The 26,109-nt window shown below is 38.7% G+C and overlaps 1 protein-coding gene across 3 annotated transcripts in view; it reads right to left on the bottom strand.

Moving 5' to 3' along the window:
- Positions 1-12,954: 12,954 nt before the first annotated feature.
- PRKDC (protein kinase, DNA-activated, catalytic subunit) overlaps positions 12,955-26,109 on the bottom strand; it is a 202,058-nt gene continuing 188,903 nt past the window's right edge. For 2 of the 3 annotated variants that reach the window (XM_070221373.1, XM_070221374.1), the window contains 10 exons: positions 23,792-23,996; positions 22,759-22,826; positions 21,709-21,929; positions 21,303-21,395; positions 18,851-18,940; positions 18,572-18,643; positions 18,294-18,495; positions 17,538-17,726; positions 16,572-16,711; positions 12,955-14,632 (listed from right to left, as the gene is read on the bottom strand). In XM_070221373.1, coding sequence (XP_070077474.1) covers positions 14,428-14,632; positions 16,572-16,711; positions 17,538-17,726; positions 18,294-18,495; positions 18,572-18,643; positions 18,851-18,940; positions 21,303-21,395; positions 21,709-21,929; positions 22,759-22,826; positions 23,792-23,996 — 1,485 coding nt within the window. In that variant the 3' untranslated portion in view covers positions 12,955-14,427. 3 annotated transcript variants of the gene reach the window in all.

Here is a 26,109-nt window from a genome sequence, read left to right as displayed (position 1 = left end):
AAAGCAATCCTGAGAAAGAAGAAGAAAGCTGGTGGCATCACAATCCCTGACTTCAAAATATATTACAAAGCTATAGTAATCAAAATAGCATGGTACTCGTGCAAACATAGGCACACAGATCAACGGAACAAAACTGAAAGCCCAAAAATAAAACCACACATCTATGGACAGCTAATCTTTGACAAGGGAGCCAAGAACATATAATGGAGACAGGAAAGCCTCTTCAATAAATGGTGTTGGCAAAACTGGACAGCCACTTGCAAAAGAATGAAAGTAAACCATTATCTTCCTTCATATACAAAAACAGACTTGAAAAGGACCAAAGAGTTGAAGTTAAAACCCAAAACCATAAAACTTCTAGAAGAAAATACAGGCAGTACACTCTTAGACATCAGCCTTAAAAGGATCTTTTGGAATACCATGTCTATTCAGACAAGGGAAACAAAGGAAAAAATAAGTAAGTGGGACATCATCAGACTAAAGAGCTTCTGGAAGGCAAAGGAAACCAAGATCAAAATGAAAAAACAACCTAACAACTGTGAGAAAATATTTGCAAATCATACATACGACAAGGGGTTAATGGGGTTAATCTCCATAATATATAAAGAACTCACACAACTGAACAACAAAAAACAACCAACTCAATCAAAAAGTGGGCAGAGGATATGAACATTTTTCCAAAGAAGGGATACAGATGGCCAATAGGCACATGAAAAGATGCTTCACATCACTAATAATCAGGGAAACGCAAATCAAAATACACTTAGATATCACCTTATGCCCATTAGAATGGCTATAATCACCAAGACAAAAAATAACAAATGTTGGAGAGGTTGTGGAGAAAAGGGAACCCTCATTGCATGGTGTGAATGCAAACTGGTACAGCCACTATGGAAAACAGTATGGAGATTTCTCAAAAAATTAATAGAAATACCATATGACCCAGCTATCCCACTACTTGACAGTTATCCAAAGAACTTGAAAGCAACAATACAAAGAGACTTATGCACCCCTATGTTCACCGCAGCATTATTCACAATAGCCAAGATGTGGAAGTAACCCAAGTGTCCATCAACTGATGATTGGATAAAGAAGATATGGTGTATATATATATATACAATGGAATACTACTCAGGCATAAAAAAGACAAAATTGTCCCATTCGTAGCCACGTGGATGGACCTTGAGGGCATGATGTTAAGTGAAATAAGCCAGACAAAGACAAACACCATATGATTTCACTCATTTGTGGAAGATAACAAACTTACAGACAAAGAGAACAGTTCAGTGGTTACCAGGGGGAACAGGGGTAGAGGGTGTGCACAAGGGGTGAAGGGGCATATTTATATGGTGTCTAACAAATAACAATCTACAACAAATTTCACAATGATGTAAACTATTATGAACTCAATAATAAACAAAAAAAGAAACAACAGCAAACCCTGGGGAGGGAGAAAAAAATGATTTCCAGAGTTAGTGCATTATGATATTCAAAATGTCCAGTTTTCAACCAAGATTACAAGGCTTAACAAGAAACACTGGTAAAGGTAATGATATAAATAAATATTGGTTTGTAACTCCTGTTTTTGTTTATAAGCTTTAAGAGACAAATGCATAAAACAATAATTATAAATCTATTTTAATGGGGATATAATACAAAAAGATGTAATTTGTGACAACATAAAGTGGGAGAAAGGATAGAGCTTTATATGAACAGAATTTCTGTACGCTATTGAAACTAAATATCAATTCAAACAACACTGTTATAAATTTAGGATAATTATAATCACGAGGTTAACTACTAAGAAAAATATTTAAAAACACAGAGAAAAGGATACAAGGAAAGAATTCAAATGGTACCTTAGCAAAATCAAACACAAAAGAAAACAGTAGTGGAAGAATTCAGGGAAAAAAGATGAAATTTATAGAAAACAAATAGAATAATGACTGAAGTAAATGCTTCCTAATCAGAAATCACTTTAAATGTAAAAGGATTAAACAAACCAGTTAAAAGAAAGATATTGGCAGAATGGATTATAAAAACATAATCCAATTATACACTATCTGCAAGTGACTCATTTTAGAGGCAAAGTGACAAACAGATTCAAAGTGAAAGGATGGAAAAATACATTTCATGCATAAATACTCTGGGAAACTGGCATGGCTACTAATCTCAGAAAATAGATTTTAAGTCAAAACTTGCTACAAAAGACAAAAAAAGACATTATATATTGATAAAAAGGTGAATTCATAAAAAAATACAACAATTATAAAGATATACACACCAAACAGCAAATATGTGAAGCAAACACTGACAGAATTGAAGAAAAAAACAGACCCACAATAACAGTTGGAGACCTCAATAACCCAATTTCAATAACGGATAGACAGAACATTAGACAGAAGAACAATAAGGAGGGACAGGACTTGAACAACACTATAAACCAACCAGACCTAATAGACATATACAGGACACTCCACCCAACAAAAGTAGAACACATGGAATATTCTCCAGGATAGACCATAAGTTAGGCCACCAAGCAAGTCTCAATAAATTGAAAAAAGATTGAAGTCTTACAAAGTTATCTTCTCCGACCAAAATGCAATGAAGCTAGAAAGCAATAAACAGAGAAAAGTGAAAAACTCCAAATACGGAAATTACACAACACACTCTTAAAACAGCCAAAAAGTCAAAAATGAAATCACAAGGGAAATCAGAAAATACTTTGAGGCAAATGAAAACAAAACACAATATACCAAAACTCAAAGAACGTAGCAAAAGCAATGGTCACACTTTAACAGCTACATTAAAAAAAGAATGACTGCAAATAAACAAACTAACTCTACACCTTAAGGAACCAGAAAAAGAGAGCAAACTAAACCCAAAGCTAGCAAACTAAGAAAAGAATAAAGATTAGAGCACAGCTTATCAAAATAGAGTACAGGAAAACAATAGAGAATCAACAAAACCAAAAGTTATTCCTCTGAAGAGGTCAAGAAAATTAACACACCTTCTCCTAGACAGATTAAGAAAAAAAAAGAGAATGCAAATAACTAATATCAAAAATGAAAGTGGGGACACAATCTTACAGAAATAAAATGCCAACACATTAGATAATCTAATTGAAATGGACAAATTCCTAGAAACATATAAATTACCAAAAGGGATTCAAGGAGAAATAGAAAATCTGAACAGATCTGTAACAAGTAAAGAGATTCAATCAGTAATCAAAAACCTCCCAACAAAGAAATAGGCAGCAGATGGCTTCCCTGGTGAATTCTATAAAACATTTAAGAAGAATTAACACCAATCCTTCCCAAACTCTTCCAAAAAATATCAGAGAAGGCAAAACTTCCTAACTCATTCTACAAGACCAGGGTTACCCTGATACCAAAGCCAGACAGAGGCTCCATAAGAAAACTAGAGACCAATATCTATTATGAATACTGATGCAAAAATCCTCAACAAAATACAAACAAACATAATCCAAAGCATATTAAAAGGATTATTCACCATGGTCAAGTGGGATTTACCCCAGCAATGCAGGGGTGGTTCAATGTCTAAATATCCATCATTGTAATACACAACAGTAACAGACAAAGGAGAAAAATCAGAGCTGCACCTCCATACAAAAAAAATGTTTGACAGAATTCCACACCATTTCATGATAAAAACACTCAGCAAATTAAGAACAGAAGGGAACTTCCTTGACATGATAAACGACATTTCTGAAAACCCACAGCTAACATCACATTCCATGATGAAAGATGAAAACTTTCCCCTTACGATCAGGAACAAGACAAGGATGCCCATTCTCAACACTGCTATTCGACATTGTCCTGGATGTTCTAGCCAGAGCAATTAGGCAAGAAAAAAGAAATAAAAGGCATTCAAACTGGAAAAGAAGAAGTACAACTACCTCTATTCATAGATGGCATGATCCTATATATAGAAAATAACAAAGAATACCAAAAATAAGTACTAGAACAATAAATAAATTCAGCAAAGTTGCAGGAGAGAAGATCAACACACAAACTTGGTTGTGTTTTTGTACACCAGCAATGAACAATCTAAAAAGGAACTTAGGAAAAACAATTCCATTTACAATAGCATCCAAAGGAATAAAATATCTAGGAATAAATTTAACCAAGGAAACTGAAAAGTATAAACACTGACAACTAGCAAAAATTATAAAACATTGCTGAAAGAAATTAAAGACACAAATTAAAGGAAAGATATTCTGTGTTCATGAATTAGAAGATTTAATATTGTTAAGATGACAATACTACTCAAAACAATCTGCAGATTCAATGCAATCCCTATCAAAATTCCAATGGCTTTTGCTTTTCAAAAAGTCAAGCATTAGCTTTCGTTTCCCAGCTGCCAAGATCTCGGAAGTTTTGAAGCTCAGCAAAGAAGGGAAATCCATTGAGAACAATCTGTAAAGCAATCATGACCGTGACCACTTTAGTTAAAGTTGAAAAGCCAGGATGGAATTCCAAGATGGCGCCGTGAGTAGTCCTCTTTGTCTCTCGCCCTTCGAGTCTACAATTATTTGGACACTTATCGCTTGACAAAGGATATCCAGACAGCATCTCAGGACGTCTGAGACACCCACGTGACTATACATCGGAAGGCGGACGGACTTTCCTCCGGGAGGATGTGGAAATAGGTGAAAACTCTCCGACCCCGACGGGCAGCCTAGTACCCGCAAGCGGCTTTCTTCCAACGGACGCCCCCAGAGGATCCACACACATCTAGGGCAGGAGCGAGAACACAACAGAGGAGCGACGGTGGAAACAGGTGACCAGAACCCTACTTAAACCCCCCGCAATTACTCCTAAACGCAGAGGGAAACTTTGGAGTTGCACACCTGAGCCCGCGGGGAGAGTCTCTCCCCGCCATTGGCGGGGAGACCCGGCCTGGTGCTCGGGGCGCCCGGAGGGTCCCAGAGAGACGCCCGCCCCGGGGGACTAGGGATTGCCGGAGATCTCGGAGAGGACCGGGGCGGGGGAACTTTCAAAGGCGGGTCCGGCGACCCGGAGGGGAAGCGCCGGAGCTCCGCCAGGCAGCAGACAAAACTCTCTGTCTGCCATTAGCAGAGGGGCCACGCTGAGCACTCAGGGCTCCCGGCAGAGGCTCGGACAGAAGCCCAGAGGGCGGGGCTTCCCCCAGCTGCCGTTGCCCGCCCCGTGGGACTAGGGATTGCCGGAGATCTCGGAGAGGACCGGGGCGGGGGAACTTTCAAAGGCGGGTCCGGCGACCCAGTGGGGAAGCGCCGGAGCTCCGCCAGGCAGCAGACAAAACTCTCTGTCTGCCGGTAGCAGAGGGGCCACGCTGAGCACTCAGGGCTCCCGGCAGAGGCCCGGAGAGAAGCCCAGAGGGCGGGGCGACCCCCAGCTGCCGTTGCCCACCCCGGGGGACTAGGGATTGCCGGAGATCTCGGAGAGGACCGGGGCGGGGGAACTTTCAAAGGCCGGATCGGCGACCCGGAGGGGAAGCGCCGGAGCTCCGCCAGGCTGCAGACAAAACTCTCTGTCTGCCGGTAGCAGAGGGGCCACGCTGAGCACTCAGGGCTCCCGGCAGAGGCCCGGACAGAAGCCCAGAGGGTGGGGCGACCCCCAGCTGCCGTTGCCCGCCCCGTGGGACTAGGGATTGTCGGAGATCTTGGAGAGGACCGGGGCGGGGGAACTTTCAAAGGCGGGTCCGGCGACCCGGTGGAGAAGCGCCGGAGCTCCGCCCGGGCAGCAGACAAAACTCTCTGTCTGCCATTAGCAGAGGGGCCACGCCCAGCATTCAGGGCTCCCGGCAGAGGCTCGGACAGAAGCCCAGAGGGCGGGGCGTCCCCCAGCTGCCGTTGCCCGCCCCGTGGGACTAGGGATTGCCGGAGATCTCGGAGAGGACGGGGCGGGGGAACTTCCAAAGGCGGGTCCGGCGACCCGGAGGGGAAGCGCCGGAGCTCCGCCAGGCAGCAGACAAAACTCTCTGTCTGCCGGTAGCAGAGGGGCCACGCTGAGCATTCAGAGCTCCCGGCAGAGGCCCAGAGAGAAGCCCAGAGGGCGGGGCGACCCCCAGCTGCCGTTGCCCACCCGGTGAGGCTAGGGATTGCCGGAGATCTCGGAGAGGACTGGGGCTGGAGAGAGTTCCAGAGACCCAGCTTAGTAGCCTAGGGGGAAACCCTACAGGCTCACAGAAGCCTTAGGGAAAGCCTCTGCACAGCATCAGTAGAAGGCACCCAGCCGCCAGCCACAAGGCTGGAAGACCCCAGGGCAAAAGCAGCATAGCTAGGTGTACTAACCACAGACTGTAGAAGATGCCAATAGCTCTCCTGCGACCCATAGAGGACAAGTGAGATTTGGTGGGTGCCGACAGCAACCGAGCGACAAATAAAAGTGATCCCACCCCTGGCCGCTGGAAAAGCCCATAACACCGTTGCAGACCCCAAGGAGAGAGCGCATCTAGGTGGGCAACAACAGTAGGCACCTGCAGCCTGAAGCCCCCCGTGACGGCCCCCACGGCAGAGGAGGGAATCCAAAGGGCCACTGTGGCTACGAAGAGGGGCCCAGGCCCAGTTAGCAACTACGGACAGGGTTCCTGGTTGGTGAAGTATAAACAGCTGCTCCCCCCACCGCAGCAGCTGAAACAAGTGAAAGGAGCAACTAAACTCTATCTCCATGCGGAGGCACAAATCAACATCATCAAGCAATATGAAAAAATACATTAAATCTCCAGAACAGAAAGAAAGTAACAAATACACAGAAAACAATCCCAAAGAAAATGAGATATATAACCTAAATGATGATGACTTCAAAACAGCCATCATTAAAATACTCACTCAGTTAAGAGAGAATTCTGACCGACAACTCAACGAGTTCAGGAGCTATGTCACAAAAGAGTTTGATACGATAAAGAAGAACCAAACAGAAATACTGGAAATGAAGAACACAATAGAGGAGATTAAGAAAAATCTAGATGCTCTGAACAGTAGGGCCGATAATATGGAGGAAAGAATTAGCAATTTGGAAGATGGCAATATAGAATTGTTGCAGGCAGAGGAGGAGAGAGAAGCAAGACTTAAAAGAAATGAAGAAACTCTCCGAGAATTATCAGACACAATTAGGAGATGCAACGTAAGGATTATAGGTATACCAGAGGGAGAAGAGAAGGAGAAAGGGGCAGAAAACCTATTCAAAGAAATAATGGCTGAGAACTTCCCAAATCTGGTGAGGGAGATGGATCTTCAGGTGACAGAAGCCAATAGATCTCCAAACTTTATCAATGCAAGAAGACCAACTCCACGGCATATAGTAGTGAAGCTAGCAAAAGTCAACGACAAGGAGAAAATATTAAGGACAGCCAGGCAAAAGAAACTAACCTACAAAGGAACCCCCATCAGGCTATCAGCAGATTTCTCAGCAGAAACTTTACAGGCTAGAAGAGAGTGGAATGATATATTCAAAAATCTGAAGGACAAAAACCTACAGCCGAGAATTCTCTACCCAGCGAAAATATCCTTCAAATACGATGGAGAAATAAAAACTTTCCCAGATAAACAAAAACTAAGGGAGTTCATTGCCACAAAACCTCCTCTTCAGGAAATCCTCAGGAAAACCCTCATTCCTGAAAAATCCAAAAAAGGAAAGGGGCTACAAAACCAAGAGCAGAGGAGATAAGTAGAAGGACAACAACAGAGAGTAGCAGCTCTTCATCAGAACAGATTAAACCATGGGACGAGAAACAAAGGAAACTGAAGAAAACCGGAAAACAAGACACAAAATGGTAGTGGTAGGCCCCCACGTCTCAATAATCACTCTAAATGTAAACGGATTGAACTCCCCAATCAAAAGACACAGAGTGGCAGGATGGATCAAAGAACAAGATCCAACAATATGCTGCCTCCAGGAAACACACCTCAGCCCCAAAGACAAACACAGACTCAGAGTGAAGGGATGGAGAACAATACTCCAAGCTAATAATGAACAAAAGAAAGCAGGTGTCGCTATACTAATATCAGACAAGGTAGATTTCAAAGCAAAACAGATAAAGAAAGACAAAGAGGGACAGTATATAATGATAAAAGGGACTCTCCACCAAGAAGACATAACACTTATAAATATATACGCACCCAACACAGGAGCACCAAAATTTGTAAAGCAACTCTTAATAGAACTAAAAGAAGACATCAACAACAATACAATAATAGTAGGGGACCTCAACACACCATTAACACCAATGGACAGAACATCCAGACAGAAAATCAACAAGGAAATAATAGAATTAAATGAAAAATTAGACCAGATGGACTTAATAGATATATATAGAACACTTCATCCAAAAACAGCAGGTTACACATTCTTCTCAAGTGCACATGGAACATTCTCAAGGATTGACCATATTTTGGGAACCAAAGCAAACATCAATAAATACAAGAGAGTTGAAATAATATCAAGCATCTTTTCTGATCATAACGCTATTAAACTAGAAATCAACTACAAGAAAAAAGCAGAGAAAGGTGCAAAAATGTGGAGACTAAACAACACGCTTCTCAACAAACAATGGATCATTGAAGAAATTAAAGAAGAAATCAAATATTATCTGGAGAGAAATGAAAATGAGAACACGACATACCAAATCATTTGGGATGCAGCAAAAGCAGTCCTAAGAGGGAAATTCATCGCAATACAGGCTCACCTCACTAAACAAGAAAAAGCTCACGTAAGCAACCTCAAACGACACCTAACAGAACTAGAAAAAGAAGAACAAACAAGGCCCAGAGTCAGTAGAAGGAGGGAAATAATAAAAATAAGAGCAGAAATAAACGATATTGAAACAAAAAAGACAATAGAAAGGATCAATGAAACAAAGAGTTGGTTCTTCGAAAGAATTAACAAAATTGACAAACCCCTAGCCAGACTCACCAAGAAAAGAAGAGAGAAATCGCAAATTAATAAAATCAGGAATGACAGAGGAGAAATCACAACAGATACCAATGAAATACAAGAGATCATAAGAGAATACTATGAAAAACTATATGCCAACAAATTGAACAACCTGGAAGAAATGGACAAATTCCTAGACTCCTACAATCTCCCCAAACTGAATCAGGAAGAAATGGAGAATCTGAATAGACCAATCACAAGTAAGGAAATAGAAACGGTAATCAAAAACCTCCCCAAAAACAAGAGTCCAGGACCAGACGGCTTCTCTGGAGAATTCTACCAAACATTCAAAGAAGACTTAATACCTATTCTCCTCAAACTGTTCCAGAAAATTGAGAAAGATGGAGAACTCCCTAACACATTCTATGAAGCCAACATCACTCTGATCCCCAAACCTGACAAGGACAACACAAAGAAGGAGAACTACAGGCCGATATCACTGATGAACATAGATGCAAAAATCCTCAACAAAATTTTGGCAAACCGATTACAGCAATACATCAAAAAGATTATACACCATGATCAAGTGGGATTTATACCAGGGACACAGGGATGGTTCAACATCCGCAAGTCAATCAACGTGATACACTACATTAACAAAATGAAAACCAAAAACCACATGATCATCTCAATAGATGCAGAGAAAGCATTCGACAAGATCCAACACCCATTTATGATAAAAACCCTCAGTAAAATGGGTATAGAAGGAAAGTACCTCAACATAATAAAGGCCATATATGATAGACCCACAGCCAACATCATACTCAATGGACAAAAGCTGAAAGCCATCCCTCTGAGGACAGGAACAAGACAAGGGTGCCCACTTTCACCACTCCTATTCAACATAGTTCTGGAGGTGCTGGCCAGAGCAATTCGGCAGGAAAAAGAAATAAAAGGAATCCAAATAGGTAACGAAGAAGTAAAACTCTCGTTGTTTGCAGACGACATGATCTTATACATAGAAAACCCCAAAGAATCCACAGAAAAACTATTAGAAATAATCAACAACTACAGCAAAGTAGCAGGGTATAAAATTAACGTGCATAAATCAGTAGCATTTCTATACACTAACAATAAACTAACAGAAAAAGAACTCAAGAACTCTATCCCATTCACAATCGCAACGAAAAGAATAAAATACCTTGGGATAAACTTAACCAAGGAAGTGAAGGATCTATACAATGAAAACTACAAGACTTTCTTGAAAGAAATAGGCGATGACATAAAGAGATGGAAAGACATCCCTTGCACATGGATTGGAAGAATAAACATAGTTAAAATGTCCATACTACCTAAAGCAATCTACAGATTCAATGCTATCCCAATCAGAATCCCAAGAACATTTTTCACAGAAATTGAACAAACAATCCTAAAATTCATATGGGGCAACAAAAGACCGCGAATTGCTAAAGCAATCCTGAGCAAGAAAAACAAAGCCGGCGGAATCACAATCCCCAATTTCAAAACATACTACAAAGCTACAGTGATCAAAACAGCATGGTACTGGTACAAAAACAGGTCCACAGATCAATGGAACAGAATTGAAAGCCCAGAGATAAAACCACACATCTATGGACAGCTAATCTTCGACAAAGGAGCAGAGGGCCTACAATGGAGAAAAGAAAGTCTCTTCAACAAATGGTGCTGGGAAAACTGGACAGCCACATGCAAAAGATTGAAAATTGACCATTCTTTTTCACCACACACCAAAATAAACTCAAAATGGATCAAAGACCTAAAGATTAGGCCTGAGACAATAAGTCTTTTGGAAGAGAATATAGGCAGTACACTCTTTGACATCAGTTTCAAAAGAATCTTTTTGGACACTGCAACTCCTCAGTTGAGGGAAACAATAGAAAGAATAAACAAATGGGACTTCATCAGACTAAAGAGCTTCTTCAAGGCAAGGGAAAACAGGATTGAAACAAAAAAACAGCTCACTAATTGGGAAAAAATATTTACAAGCCACTTATCCGACAAAGGGTTAATCTCCATAATATACAAAGAACTCACACTGCTTAACAACAAAAAAACAAACAACCCGATCAAAAAATGGGCAGAGGACATGAACAGACATTTCTCAAAAGAAGATATGAATATGGCCAATAGACACATGAAAAGATGTTCATCATCGCTAATCATCAGGGAAATGCAAATCAAAACTACACTAAGATATCACCTTACCCCCGTTAGATTGGCAAAAACATCCAAAACCAAGAACGACAAATGTTGGAGAGGTTGTGGAGAAAGAGGAACCCTCATACACTGTTGGTGGGAATGCAAACTGGTACAGCCACTATGGAAAACAGTATGGAGATTTCTCAAAAAGTTAAAAATAGAAATACCCTATGACCCAGCCATCCCATTACTGGGTATCTATCCTAAGAACCTGATATCAGATATCTCAAGAGTCCGTTGCACCCCTATGTTCATTGCAGCATTATTTACAATAGCCAAGACGTGGAACCAGCCTACATGCCCAGAAACTAATGATTGGATAAAGAAGATGTGGTATATATACACAATGGAATACTACTCAGCCATAAAAAAAGACGAAATTGGCCCATTCACAACAATGTGGATGGACCTCGAGGGTATTATGTTAAGCGAAATAAGTCAGTCAGAGAAAGACGAACTCTATATGACTCCACTCATAGGTGGAAATTAGTATATTGAGAAGGAGATCTGATTGGTGGTTACCAGGGAAAAGGGGGGGTGGGGGGAGGGTACGGAGGGGGAAGTGGTGTACCCACAACATGACTAACAAAAATGTACAACTGAAATCTCACAAGGTTGTAATCTATCATAATATTAATAAAAAAAAAAAAAAAAAAAAAAAAAGTCAAGCATTAAATTCTTCAATTTCTTACTGTTCAAAGAGAATAAGTGCAACCCCCATAGTTGTGTTTTCACTATAATACAAAGACAACATTCTGAAGTTCAAAAATATATATTTTACTAGAAGTTACAGGTCATCAGTTAATAAATAGTACTTCAAAAATTCTTGTAGGTTGATGACATAGCTTTTATTTCTTTTAGGAATAGTTTCAAAGTTTGTCTTTACTCTTTCCCCATGATTTGTTGTGTGCTATGTGCAGGCACTGTATTAGGTGGTGAGAGACATGTTGATTGTGTGCTATGTGCAGGCACTGTATTAGGTGGTGAGAGACAGTGATTTCGACATCGCCTCTGTCCTAAAGGAACTTGTGATAGACTTGTTTTTCAGTTTGATAAAATGCTCAAATTAATATTCATAAGGATGGATTCATTCAAGTCATCTTCATTGAGATTAATATGAACCTTCCTGGATTATTTTGGAGTTGAAAAACAAATGTTTATTTCATATGCAACATGAATATAATGTCAAAACCTGTTTACAATGTAAATATTATCATTCATATTTGTAAAACTTTTAAAAATAGCTGTACTGAACAAAAAATATATGAATAAGTCCAATACTACATAGTGCATTTTAAATTTACCTGTTATTTTTTACTAAAGCTTCACCGTCTCTTTCAGGCTTGTCTCACGTCCTTGGCACACAGTGTTAACAACGTACTCTAGCCACATTACTCTGTCTCCCTAAGATGTGGTGTAAGGTGAAGAAAATGGCTCAGTCTGTTCTACTTCTGGGAAAAAACTCTCTGCTTGCCTTTGAACTCTTACTTATCTGAAAATGCATGTGGTTTCTACCTTTAAAAACATTACATTGCTTAATAACTTAATAAAATGCTTAATAAAAATATTCTTAATATTATCCATATTTCCTTATAATCAGTAGAGACATCTTCTTTTATTTCCTGTTTTCCAAACCAAGTATCTTTATTTAGCAAGAATCACAGGGTTGAAGTTTGGACCCAAAGTATGGGTCAGACATGCAGTCCCTAAGCATCCTGAGCAACTGTGCAAATGTCTTATGAATGCTGCATATGTTAACTGTTTTTATTGCACTCTCTTGGGTTTTGATGGAATTTTCAAGCAGACAGCTTTGAGACTGGACTCATACACACAGATATCTTGGAACAATGAACTTTTATTGATATGAAACATAGTCATTAAAAAACAGTTTCCCATAATATGGGGATCTAGTTAATGAATACATCCTGCATTATCAAGACTCAAGAGAAAATTATGGTTAATTAGTTGTTACAGAAAACAATATATTATAATCGGCTCAATTCCAAAGTAGGCTTGTTTTGATTGTTTTTGTGCTGTAGCAAAACATATTTACTAGATCATGTATGTGTATACTGGGTTTTCACACACATGATCACTTATTTTTCTTTAAAGACGCAATTTCTTTGGTTGAATAGATACCATCTGCTGAGAACATAAGGTTTATTTTTAATGCCATAATGCAGTCGGTCTGTATTTATCAGAATAAATTTGTCAAGTAACATAATGAAATATAAGATGAACGTTTTGCTTTTGAAACTGTGTAAGAGCTATACACTACTTTGGGGAAAAACTTTAACGTTCCATATTTCAAGATTATTATTTCTCAAAATCATGCAAGAGTTTCCAAAAATAAATGTTTGAAATTTTCTTCTATTAAAAAGCTCAAAGCCAATCTGAAAACAGTACCAGGTGTGCGGAGGATTAGAGGAGGGGCAGAGATTCTGTGAATGAAAAGGAAGCCATTTTTGTATCCATTAATTTGATCTTGCTGTCTAAAATGCATGTTTCTCTCCAAATAAGGAATTCATTTCAAATAGAGATTTCCTTTATTTTCCTAGAACGGAAAGCTTAGTGCTATCCCTATTATAATACATGGAATTTCTGAAGTTATCCCTAATCTGGGATGCAAACCATTTTTATCTGTCTTCCTGTTGGGGATCAGAGTAATGAAAATAAGTGTTAAGACCAAGGTCTTTATCTCCTAAATATCTTCTAGTCTAGAAAACATACAATGTCAAAACTAGAAGAAAACAAAAGAAAAAAACCTACAAAAATATCCTAAAATATCAAACATAATCATTTTTAAATATAATAAGCCACAATCCTAGCTTTACTTATTGTTATTACTCCTGTGCTGCTAATATAATGTAACTTCATATCAGTTATGCTGTTGGCTTTACTCTCACGGAGTCTCAGTGATGAAGTCTCTGGGTGTTATTTCCAATGTGCCATGACCACCAAGGAGAACACTGCAGGGAATGCTCACACTTACACCATTTATTAAGATAGCTGGTTTATCTAAGTTGTAGCACTTGTAATATGCTATATTCTTGATTTAATACCTGTATAAGCCTGGACATTTATTTTTCTATTACGTCTATTATAACCCTAGCCTAATCTTTGATTATACCTAATCATTCATTCATACCAATATTCACCATGATCTTTATTAAACTCCTGCGAGAAGACTGTATCATTAAACAGATTTCTTTAGTGTGTCAAGAAAATCAGCTCACTGATTGCTGTACATAAAAGTTTAAGAGATTCTTTAAACACTTTCATGTTTTTTATCCACTGACTCTCACAGACCTCACATCCAGGGCTCCCATCCTATCCAAGTTCTGCCAAGGATGTTGGGGTCTGTTGCCTGGTCAATCAAGCACTTCACCTGAGCTTCTTCTGAAAGGTCACTCTCCAGTTCTTGGGCACGGATATTGTGATCTTCACTTCCTCGTGCTACAGCCACATAATCTCCAAATGCAGCTACCTTCTCATGGCCCAGAAGTAACTCATCACTGGAAAAAATATTAAACAAATATGAAAACACAAACCATGCATCACTTTTCCTATGTTGCCTGCGTTTCTAGCTGTCCTATCCAAATATTCCCTCTCATCACTTCTAGAATATTTTCTATTACTCATAATCTTGAAGTCAAGAGATTTCATTTGTAGAAAAATAGAACATGAATAATGCTGCTATTAACATTTGTCTACAAGTTTTTGTGTAGACATATGCTTTCATTTCTATTGGGTGTTATACCTGCGAATGGAACTGCTGGGTCAAATGGTAATTCCTTTTTTTTTTTTTTAGATTTTTTAACTTTTATTTTTATTTGATTTTATTTTTTTGAGGAAGATTTGCCCTGAGCTAACATCTGTGGCCAATCCTTCTCTTTATGCTGAGGAAGACTGGCCTGAGCTAACATCCATGACCATTTTCCTCTACTTTATACGTGGGATGCCTACCACAGCATGGCTTGACAAGCAGTGCATAGGTCCGCACCCAAGATCCGAACGGGCGAACCCCAGGCCACAGAAGCGGACTGTGTGAACTTAACCGCTGTGTCACCCGGCCGGCCCCTCAAAAGGTAATTCTGTGTTTAACTTTTTGAGGAATGGCCAGACTGTTTTCTACAGTATTTTACATTCCTACAGGCAACATATGAGGGCTCCAATTTCTCCACATCCTCACCAATACTTGTTATATTCCATTTTTTTATTACAGCAATATTAGTGGGTGTAAAGTGGTATCTCATTTGCATTTCTCTGATGACTAATAATATTAAGCATCTTTCCACGTGCTTGTCATTTGTGCATCTTCCTTAGAGAAATCCCTGCTCAAGTCCTTTGATCATTTTTTGAATTATTTGTAAGATATTATTGAGTTGTAAGAGTTTTTTTTTTTTAATATATTCTAGATGCAAGTCCCTTATCAGCTATTATGACTTTCAAATTTTTCTCCCATTCTGTGGACTGTCTGTTTACTTTCTTGACGGTATCCTGTGAAGCACACACGTTTTCAGTTTTTTTTTTTTTTTCCTTTTTCTCCCCAAAGCCCCCCGGTACATAGTTGTGCACTCTTCGCTGTGGGTCCTTCTAGTTGTGGCATGTGGGACGCTGCCTCAGCGTGGTCTGATGAGCAGTGCCATGTCCGCGCCCAGGATTCGAACCAACGAAACACTGGGCCGCCTGCTGCGGAGTGCGCGAACTTAACCACTCGGCCACGGGGCCAGCCCCACATGTTTTTAGTTTTGATGAATTTAACTATTTTTTTCTTTTCTTGTTTGTAATTTTGCTGTTTCATTCCTTTGCCAGCACCATGTGTTGGAAAGACCATTGAATGCTCTCAACACACTTGTCAAAAAACAAGTGACCAGATTTGTCATTTACTATTACTTAATTGTAAATTCCAACTTTTTTGCCTTCTAGTGAATCATTTTCCATAAATTTCTATTTGTTTTAGACCACAACAAGAAAAATTTTAAAAGCAAATCTGAAGGCTAAACCAATTTGGATTCTCATCTAACAAGCCCCTAATGTATTCTCCATACTTCAGTGCTGTACCCACCAAGGTCACCTTTTGTCCTAAAAAGGACAAAAGCAAATTTAAAACTTAAATCTTCTCATGTGTGTAAAAATATTCTTGTAATAGTCTAAGAATGCTCCTGCTGTTCCTCACACTGGTACAGGCTACTCCAGGTAATGACCTGAAGCCTGAAGACTGTGCCAAAAGGGCAAGGGTCAAGTACACAGATTTTAGAGAGAGAGACCTTGCCCAGCCTTGGAGAAGTGAACCTTAAGCCACGCTTTTTTCATTTGTAAAATGAGAATAATAAAGCTAACATCATAAGCTAAATGTAAAGTACTCAGCACTTTATATACCATTTAGTAATTTTTCAGTAAACTGTAGCATATTGGTGTTTTGTGTGTTTTTTCCACAAATAACAATCTTACCAAGTAATAACTGCTGGATTGGCACCAGCTAACTTTCTCTTAGCATAATGTATTTTCTGCCGGGGATACCAATTTTTTTCAGTTACATTTATTTCTTGAATCCATGATCCTCCTTTTTTTAGCATTTTCTGTTCAAAATTCTAAAGGAAAAGAACATGATTTTCTCTGCTTATTATAAAAGTACATATGATCACATTCAAACATTAAACAAGTAATGATTTTATTTACTTATTTTTTAATTATTTTTTTTTAAGATTGGCAGCTAGGCTAACAACTGTTGCCAACCTTCTTCTTTTTTTTTAATTCTTCTCCCCAAAGCCCTCTAGTACATAGTTGTATATTCTTAGTTGTAGGTCCTTCTGGTTGTGCTATGTAGGGCACCACCGCAGCATGGGCCCAGGATCCGAATCAGCCTTGGCTGTTAAAGCGGAGCACGCAAACTTAACCACTCGGCCACGGGGCTAGCCCCAAACAAGTAATGATTTTAAAATAAAGAAGCATATATAGCTGGGGAGAGCTCTATAGCTTCCTATACAAATTTTAACGGTAGTATACATAACAGTGACAGTAACCTTGAGGGACTGCACTTACTCCCTATAAAGGGTACCATCACTAAGTTTCATTCTTCTGGAGCTGTATTATGAAGAACCTTGAGATTTAGATACGCCATCTCTCTCTTTATGATCAAGGAAAACTTCATGTGGAACAGATTTTAAACTAAAAGCTGTCTCAGAAAGAAATTGGACCCACCATCACCAAGGGGTCCATATTTCCTCTCCTAGTTACGTCTTTTATCTGGTTTTCAGGCCAAATGATCTCAAATGTTACTTTCAGGAAATGCTGTACAAAACAATGTAACTACTTTAGTAAATACAGTTTGATGTATTTCCATTATATAATAGTAGATACCAGATCAATTACTGGTACATTGAAATAAAAGTGAAAAGTGCATATGAATAACCCTACTTTCCAGTCGAAGGAAGGCTCCTTTACAAACACGTCCATGGTGTTAGCAAGCAGGTTGGACTGTGAGCGGAAGGCTCTCAGTGCATGCACCATGATACTGTACATAACACCTGTTTCTTTCATTGGTAACATCAGATTGATAAATTGGCGAGTTAGACGAAAAGGCATCAACTCAGGGACCGGCAGAAACTAAAGAGAAAAAAAATATGTGAACATATGAACTAGAAATCTCAAATAACAGGCACAAACAGAACATTCTCCCATAGGTATTATTCACTTTTAGTGACAATATGTACTCCTCTTTTCTTGAAATCAGCTATACAGAAGTGAATTCCCTGTGCCCAAGAGTAATCAACATAATCATCCCTGCAATGCAAAACCTACGTGTGTAGGACTACACAGCCCGCAGAGATTTAGAAGTGCAATGTAAAACATTCATAGTTTAACGTCAGAGAAAAGATTGGAATCATATCTTGTGGAAGACATTTTGATTATGAGGCTTCATAATTTATAGGAAGACATTTTACTCTTAGCTCTGATAATTTATCATCACAGCTTCCATAACCTGTCTGAACAAGGCCAAAATGAAGTTGAGATTATCCCTTTCTGCAAGACTGTCAAATTCAATGACCATGACAAAACTGACCTAACTGAGATGTCATTTCTTCTTTAAAAATTGTATATTTCCAGAAGGTGTTACAAAGTGCTATGACAACTCTAAACTAGCTGAGAATAATGAGAGCAAGGTGAGCATACCTGAGTAGCTGATCCAAATGCATGTCCAAAGTCGATTCCAATCACTCCACCTGTCTCCATGCTTACCAGGAAATTGTTCAGATGTCTATCTCCAATGCCCAGAATCCAGTGACTAATGCATATCAAAGCGTGAGAGCGGGCAAAGTGTGAGCGGAGTGTCAGGAAGGCCTCAGGGCTGGTACTCATCTTCACAAAGGCCCGCCTAGGAGAGGGGAGACACAGCCTCTGAGGTCTCTGCTGCGCCACTAATGGGTTTGTAAAATCAGAAGTATACTTACTTTAAGAGATCGGCTGGCACCTTACTTTCTCTTTTTCTAAAAGATGTGACTGTTTCAGTACGACTAGCTCCCCTACGATTTAAAATAGGAAATGTCTGATTAGAACAAACTTCTTGTGACTTGAAATTTAAAATTCTTTGTTTACAGTGAAACTCAAATATCAAATAACTAGATTTTGATGATCTCTCTGAGAAAAAACTCTCTAAGAAACTAAAGTAAATACGCAACTTTGAGAAGAAGGAACTAGTCAGTAAGAAGGAAAATCAAAACAAAACTTACTTATACATTAGCATGTAAGCACCAACATCACATTTCCCAGACATCTTTGTCAGCCAGTCTCTATATTCAAATGGTGGTGCTTTGGGATCGCTAACGAGTCAGAAAAAAGGAATCGGCATTAGGAACATATTTAGCATTATGTGATTTCAGAGGCAAAGATCACCAAGAATTCATTGAAAAACAGTGAAGAGGCGGGGAAAAATAAACATGACTTTAAAACATATTTAATATTTACACTGAAACCATGTTACTCTGGATCTAGAATTTCAATATATCATTATTCAATTTTAACTGCTCCTAAGAAACCAAAGTTATTTCCTATGTAAAAATTCAGGCACAAAACAATCAGATACAATAAATTTCTCAATTCATGCAGAGAGGAACAAGATGAGCTAAACAAGTGTTTACGATTTAGGCGTATGGTTCTAAAGATCTGGTCCCAGAAAAGAACTGTAACAACAGGATGACAGGACTACGTGCAACTTACTGAAAGTAGGCAAGAAAGGTAGTCATATCACTACTACAAACAAAATGCCCACAAATTATTTGTTGAAGACGATTGAGTCTGTTTTTTACATTATTTAAAACAGTGCCACATTCTTTCTTCAACATTTCTAGTATGCAGACACATATAAAATCCATATTAAGTACAATAAAGCATTTTCTTAAACGACAATGGATTTGAATTGAATTTGAGAAGCTGTTTTCAGTAATATTCATAGGCAAAAGGCAGTACTCAGGCAGTTGGAAACAATGTGATATTTGCCACTTTTGGGTTTGTGTCACAAGTTTTAACAAGTTTTCCTACAAAAGAATCTAAAGGGGGTCAGCCCCGTGGCCAAGTGGTTAAGTTTGCGTACTCCGCTTTGGTGGCCCAGGGTTTCTTAGGTTCAGATCCTGGGTGCAGACATGGCACTGCTCATCAAGCCATGCTGAGGTGGTGTCCCAAATAGCACAACCAGAGGGACCTACAACTAGAATATACAACTATATACTGGGGGGCTTTGGGGAGAAGAAGAAGAAAAAAAAAGATTGGCAACAGATGTTAGTTCAGATGCCAATCTTAAAAAAAAAAAAAAGAATCTAAAGATAGAAGAATTTCACATATTACTTGGTAGTTCATTCACTTAAGGTGAATCTTTTCTGAGTTCCTAGGTTAATTTCACAAATAGATGACTCTATCTTCATCTAAATTCTCTCCTAGTTTCAAATGGGATGAAAATTTAGGTTGGAAAGGTGCAAGAAGTAAGTTAAGAAAAAAATAGCAATGATTTTAGTAATAGGGAGCTGGAAGCACCTTGTTTTAAAAAAACAATGGGAAGTAATTTATATAATTCCATATTTGAAAAGTACTTTAAACCCTATTGCTACCTATGTTCACCTTACACATTTTACATTACTATCCGATATTACAAACGGAGGGATGGAAATAAGGGGAGGACGAGCCACTTGTTCAAGATTCCCGTGGGAGTCAGGATCACTGCTGAGTCAGCACCAGAACGAGATGTGGAATTTCCGACTCCAGGAAGTACTATTCCTCAATTTCCCTGTCTTCCAGGGAAAGCAGAAACAATTCTAGGCAAAGGTCTCAAATGATTGGAATTAAAAGTTCATAAATACTGCCCTATTTAGCAACTATTACCCAGGAAAAAGAGTTTGATAAGAATACCCCTAATTTCATAGAAATTGTCCCTGACTGATGACAATACTGCTCCTATGTAAACACTTTCAGGAAAGAACGAGAGTACAATGAAGAGAAATAGGCCTTGCACCTATTTATGACCATTTCCTCTTCCTTCATCCTATAGCTAGTCACCAAAACTTGTCAACTCCTCCTGCATAATGTCTCTCAATGTTGTCCTGTTTTGTCTTTATAGAAACAAAAAACACTAAAAAACGCTTCTGATTAAAATATACATGTTCATTGTAGAAAAGTTGGAAAATACATGCTGGGTGACCGAGGATAAGTGATTTAACCTCTCTTGGCCTCGGCTTACTCATCTGTACAGAGGTGATAATAAGACTCACCTTGTGGGTTTTTGTGAAAAATAAATGACTTCATACACATTAAGAACTAAGAATAGTGCCCACAGAAAATGTTTAATTAAACATTAGCAGCTAATCTTACTATTATTTATTTATTTCCTTCAAGATATTTCTTTTTTTTTCAAAGTTAATACTGTTTTTTTATTCTCCTAAAATACATGCAACTACTGGTTAGATTAGAACTTTCTACTCCATGTACTTGATTCACCCAGCCAGAGGCAGATTAAGGAATAGGCCAGGGTATGGCTGAGGGCTCCAATTAAAAGGGGCCCTAAAATGCCCTCAAGAAGCTTGCGGTGGAGGAACTGAATCTGAAACCACTCTCCTCAGAGGGATGTTGTGGCTGGGCAGCAGCAGGCTCGGGTGGGGCCACAGCTGGAGAAACAGTATTTAGATTCCATGTTACCTTGTACAAGCTGCTTTCTCCTCTTGTGACATGTTACTCAAAAGAAGTTCCTTCAAGGTAAAAGTATTTTCAATCCATTCAATTAGTCCTAATCTGTAAATGAGAATAAATAGTTTATGAACATAAATCTAAACTGCTCTTTCAACACTAGAAAAAAAAGTTATGTAGAATTAAATAAAGTAGATTTCTTGTCTATTCTTCACTTGCTTTCTCTACACTAAGATGAAAATGATAGGTTTAGAAATGTTGATCAGTTCTGTTTAGCTCTCTTTGTGAAATTTAAAACACTGAATTGTCAAGTGACCTATAACAGAATGTTGGTAAAATTAAACAAGACCTTGGCATAGAACTGGATCTTACATTCACATAAATCTACTCTAGAATGACAATGCGTACGTGGTCATACCTGGAGGTCATGGGTATGACCTGGTATGTCTTTAGCTGCATGCTTCTCTGACTACAGGTAGCATCTTGGGAAAGGATGACATTCATGACCTCGAAGAGCTGCTCGATGCGTTGGTCCTGCCTCAGATCTTCACCTCCCTTCACAAGGAAAGGGTACTCTCTCTCATCATGGCCTCGGATGATGATACGCTTTGGTTTTCTCATAGAAGCCATTACTTTTATCTTTAAAAATTTTTAAGAAAACATTTTTAAGTGAAGTCTTAGAAATTGAGAGAATAACCCATCACATCATCATAAAAAGGGGAGAACTACTGCTGGTTGGTATGCATTCCTCAAAGAAAGACCTCTCCTCGAAGACAGAGTCAGGTGACAGAAAAAAGAAGAGAACCTAGGGCCAGCACAGTATTTGTTACCTGTTTATGCCCTACCGTTGTGCCAAGGAATTTCACATTACTGTTTATAAATAATTGCTTATAAGTGTGGATATCCTTAGTAACAAGCAACATACATGTTAACTTGTTACAATTACTTAATTTAATTCTACGTATATTTTATAATGGATACACATACACACATATATCCTTTTTTTTTTTTTTGGAGGAAGATCAGCCCTGAGCTAACCACTGCCAACCCTCCTCTTTTTTGCTGAGGAAGACCGGCCCTGAGCTAAGATCCATGCCCATCTTCCTCTACTTTATATATGGGATGCCTACCACAGCATGGCTTTTTGCCAAGCAGTGCCATGTCCACACCTGGGATCCGAACCAGCGAACCCTGGGCCCTGAGAAGCAGAATGTGCAAACTTAACTGCTGCGCCACGAGGCCGGCCCCCATATATCCTTAAACATAACTGATGTTGAAACATTAGAAACATTATATTAAGAAATTCAGTAAATAACAGGATCAGAAAATTCTTAACGTTTGAGACCAACATGGGAAGTTGTTTTTTCTTTAGTAAAGACAAATATACCATTCTCATATCTGAAGAACTAAATGCCACACACTAACAATCCTAACTACGGTGACTGGGGTTGAACACATTGGCACTTACCCGCTCATCAAACCCAGCAATTCGTGCATGGTATTCTGGCACTGGTTTTCCCTTGCCATCATACTGACCTAAAACAAACCACAGAAGCCTTACTTAGATATAGCTTGTTACAGAATCCTGTATTTTAAAATATATCTGTTGATGTAATAAAAAAAAAAAGCTAATCTAACATGGAAACTTTTCGTAAAAAATTTTACTATCTAAAGAAAATGGACTTATTTTTTAATGCCATTATTTCTCAATCTGACTGACAAATGGAAGTTAGCTTCCTATTCTAATGGAGTAGACAAATTCCAAACAGGAACAATAACGTCTTGAGCTAGAACATTGTATTATTTCAAGGAGAATCAAGCTGCTTATTAGGAGGCTTCGTTTTCAATGTTTTTCTTGAAACTGACTTATGTAAGGCACAGCTGTTAATAATAATAAAGAAGTGTTTCTCCAAATATGTTTTTTTTCTATCCACTGGGATGAGAATATGAGTAACCCTATCAATATGTTTTTTTGTCTGGCAAATTCCAGGATGAAGAACATGGAATATACAAAGATCACCTTTGAAAAATCATGCTATGTTCACATCCAACCAACTTATGTGTCTCTATCATCAATATCACAATTCTTTTTCCTGAACGTAAGTCATTTATCATTATCTCATCACTTTAAATGGGACCACCAAGTACATCCCAGGAAGTGATGTGCATCTATATCTGTATATTTCTGGAGAAAAGTTATTCAGGAGTAAAGCATGGGTATGTTCAGAGGGAATTACCAGTTACCATTATTATTAGATGGAAATCTGAATACTTGTCATAACCAGGAATTTAATAAACTTATAATCTAATTAGTTAGTAAAGTGTACTAATTCACAGTATTTACAGATTTTCCTAATGATGAAAAATATGGCGAAATTTTAAGTGCTTAAAAAAAAAAAAACTGTCAAGCTCCCAATATCATTATTTTAGAGATCAGAAATTCTTGCTACAGCACTATTCTCCTTAAAGAACAGTTTTGTCATCCCTGAGGGTTAACTCACCAGGAATCTCCAGTTCACTTCTCAAAAATTCTACTTTGAAGTCACTCATCCAGGGCGAGCATTCTTTCAGATTCCCAGGTGGCTTTGAGACTTCGCACATTTTTGAAAATAGTGAGTTGGTAATATCACTGAATTCACGGGGCTTCATTCCAGGTAGCTTAGAACCTCCTCTCCCAAAGTGTTTATCAAATTCTTTTCCAAAAGCCTGAAATTAATAATAATATACCTTAAATATTAATATTTCATTTGAGCTTTGGAAAAGGTTCTAGGCTTGTATGTTTATAAGAATCAAGCACCAAATTATAAAGGTTTTTTTCTGTGCTTTAAGATTTACAGTTCGGCCTTCCTTGAATGTTTCCATACACTAAAACACCTGAAGCCTGCTTTTGTTTGTTTCTTTGTGCCCACTCTCTAGTTACTGACCTAGATCATTATGGTAACAGGAGTAATTAGGAACAAAGTACAAAATAAAAGGAGTCATTCAATAAAAATGAACAGCCTGGGGCCGGCCCCATGGCCAAGTGGTTAAGTTTGCATTCTGCTTCGGCAGCCCAGTTTCGCTGGTTCAAATCCTGGGCGTGGACATGGCACCACTCATCAAAGCCATGCTGAGGCGGTGTCCCACATACCACAGCTAGAACGACCCACAACTAAGAATATACAACAATGTATCAGGGGCCTTTGGGAGAAAAACGAAAAATAAAATCTTTAAAAAAAAAAAAAGATAGGGGCTGGCCCGGTGGCATAGCGGTTAAGTGTGCACATTGCGCTTCGGCAGCCCGGGGTTCACTGGTTCAGATCCCGGGTGCGGACATGGCACTGCTTGGCAAACCATGCTGTGGTAGGCATTCCACACATAAAGTAGAGGAAGATGAGCAAGGATGTTAGCTCAGGGCCAGTCTTCCTCAGCAAAAAGAGGAGGATTGGCAGCAGATGTTAGCTCAGGGCTAATCTTCCTCAAAATAAATAAATAAATAAATAAATAAATAAATAAATAAATAAATAAATAAATAAAAATGAACAGCCCATAATTCTTCATTAGGGCTGAAAAGAGAGATATAAGAATGCTGTACTTTCCTTAGTAGGGGTCTTTCAAGCCATTGTTTTAGATCATAAGCCAGTATAAACACTATTTAAATAATTTATATTTCTAAAAGCAACTATTACTAGAAGTACTTTATCTTGGAACATATCAAATAGTTCTTTGTATTAGTCTTTTCTCAAATATTTATTTAAATTATAATCCTGATGTAAAAAAAAAAACCCACAAAAAACAAAACTCAAATGTATTACTAACAGTGACTTAATAGTCCTCAAGATTTACTTGATTCTCTTTAATTAGAAATGTTTTTACCAAATTCAGAACTAACTCCACAACATAAATCTGGTATAAATGAAATATATGCTCTATTTTAAGATAATCCACTATAGGAATATTGACATACATAAAACAAATTTCTTTCTTGATCTATAAACAGATTAAAAATATAGAAACTATCTGCAATTCTTAGAATACATGGCAAGATTAACTATTTCCCAAACATAACCAGCACCAACAATATATCTGACTGGCATAATGCCCTTCAGGATCCTCTAAAGTAAAATCTGAAGCATTTCTGTTTTGGTAGGCAATTACTATTTTAAATAATTAATGCAAATTACATGTTGATCTGGTACTAAGTAGAAGTTTCTGCATTGATTTTCCAAGGTACTAGGAATTAACCTGAGGACAAATATCATGCCTGGCAGGAGGTGTATGTCTCCACTCTGACAGCATCCCTCAGTTAGGCTGGATGTGCTGTGCTCAGTGGCAGCTAGGAAGAGCTACCGTCTACATGAATAGATTTTCAGGGCAGAGTCTTATGGTATCCAGCATGCAGGGAAAGGAAGTGGCCAAGAGTTCAAAGGGATAACACGCAGTCTTGACTGGGGGCTGCCTAGAATTATTCCACACAAGGCAATGGAAAGGTTTCTGTAGACACTTTCATGCTGGTTGAGGAGACAGACAGATAGCAAACTATAGAGAAACACCCTCCCTCTGCCTGCAGTAGGGACCAGAGCAGACTGGAGCACAAGGTAGATTAGGGAAGGCTGCAGGAAAGAGGTCCTGCTGAAATGATTTCACAGGTGATGGGCTATGGACTGGTCCTACTAAGCTGGGAGACCTGATTCTAGTTTCCATTCTGCCGCTCTCTCTGTTTGACAGGGGTCAAGTCACCCATTTTTCAGTTCTGGCTTCTCTGTTTAGAACACAATTTGGCAAATCATATCCAGCAAGTCAGATCCAGCCCACTCCCTGTCTTTATAAGTAAAATCTT

This window comes from Equus caballus, chromosome 9 (assembly GCF_041296265.1).
Source record: "Equus caballus isolate H_3958 breed thoroughbred chromosome 9, TB-T2T, whole genome shotgun sequence".
In the NCBI taxonomy this organism is placed as follows: domain Eukaryota; kingdom Metazoa; phylum Chordata; class Mammalia; order Perissodactyla; family Equidae; genus Equus; species Equus caballus.
Note: the sequence above shows the minus strand (reverse complement) of the source record. Positions and strands in the feature narration are given on the sequence as shown.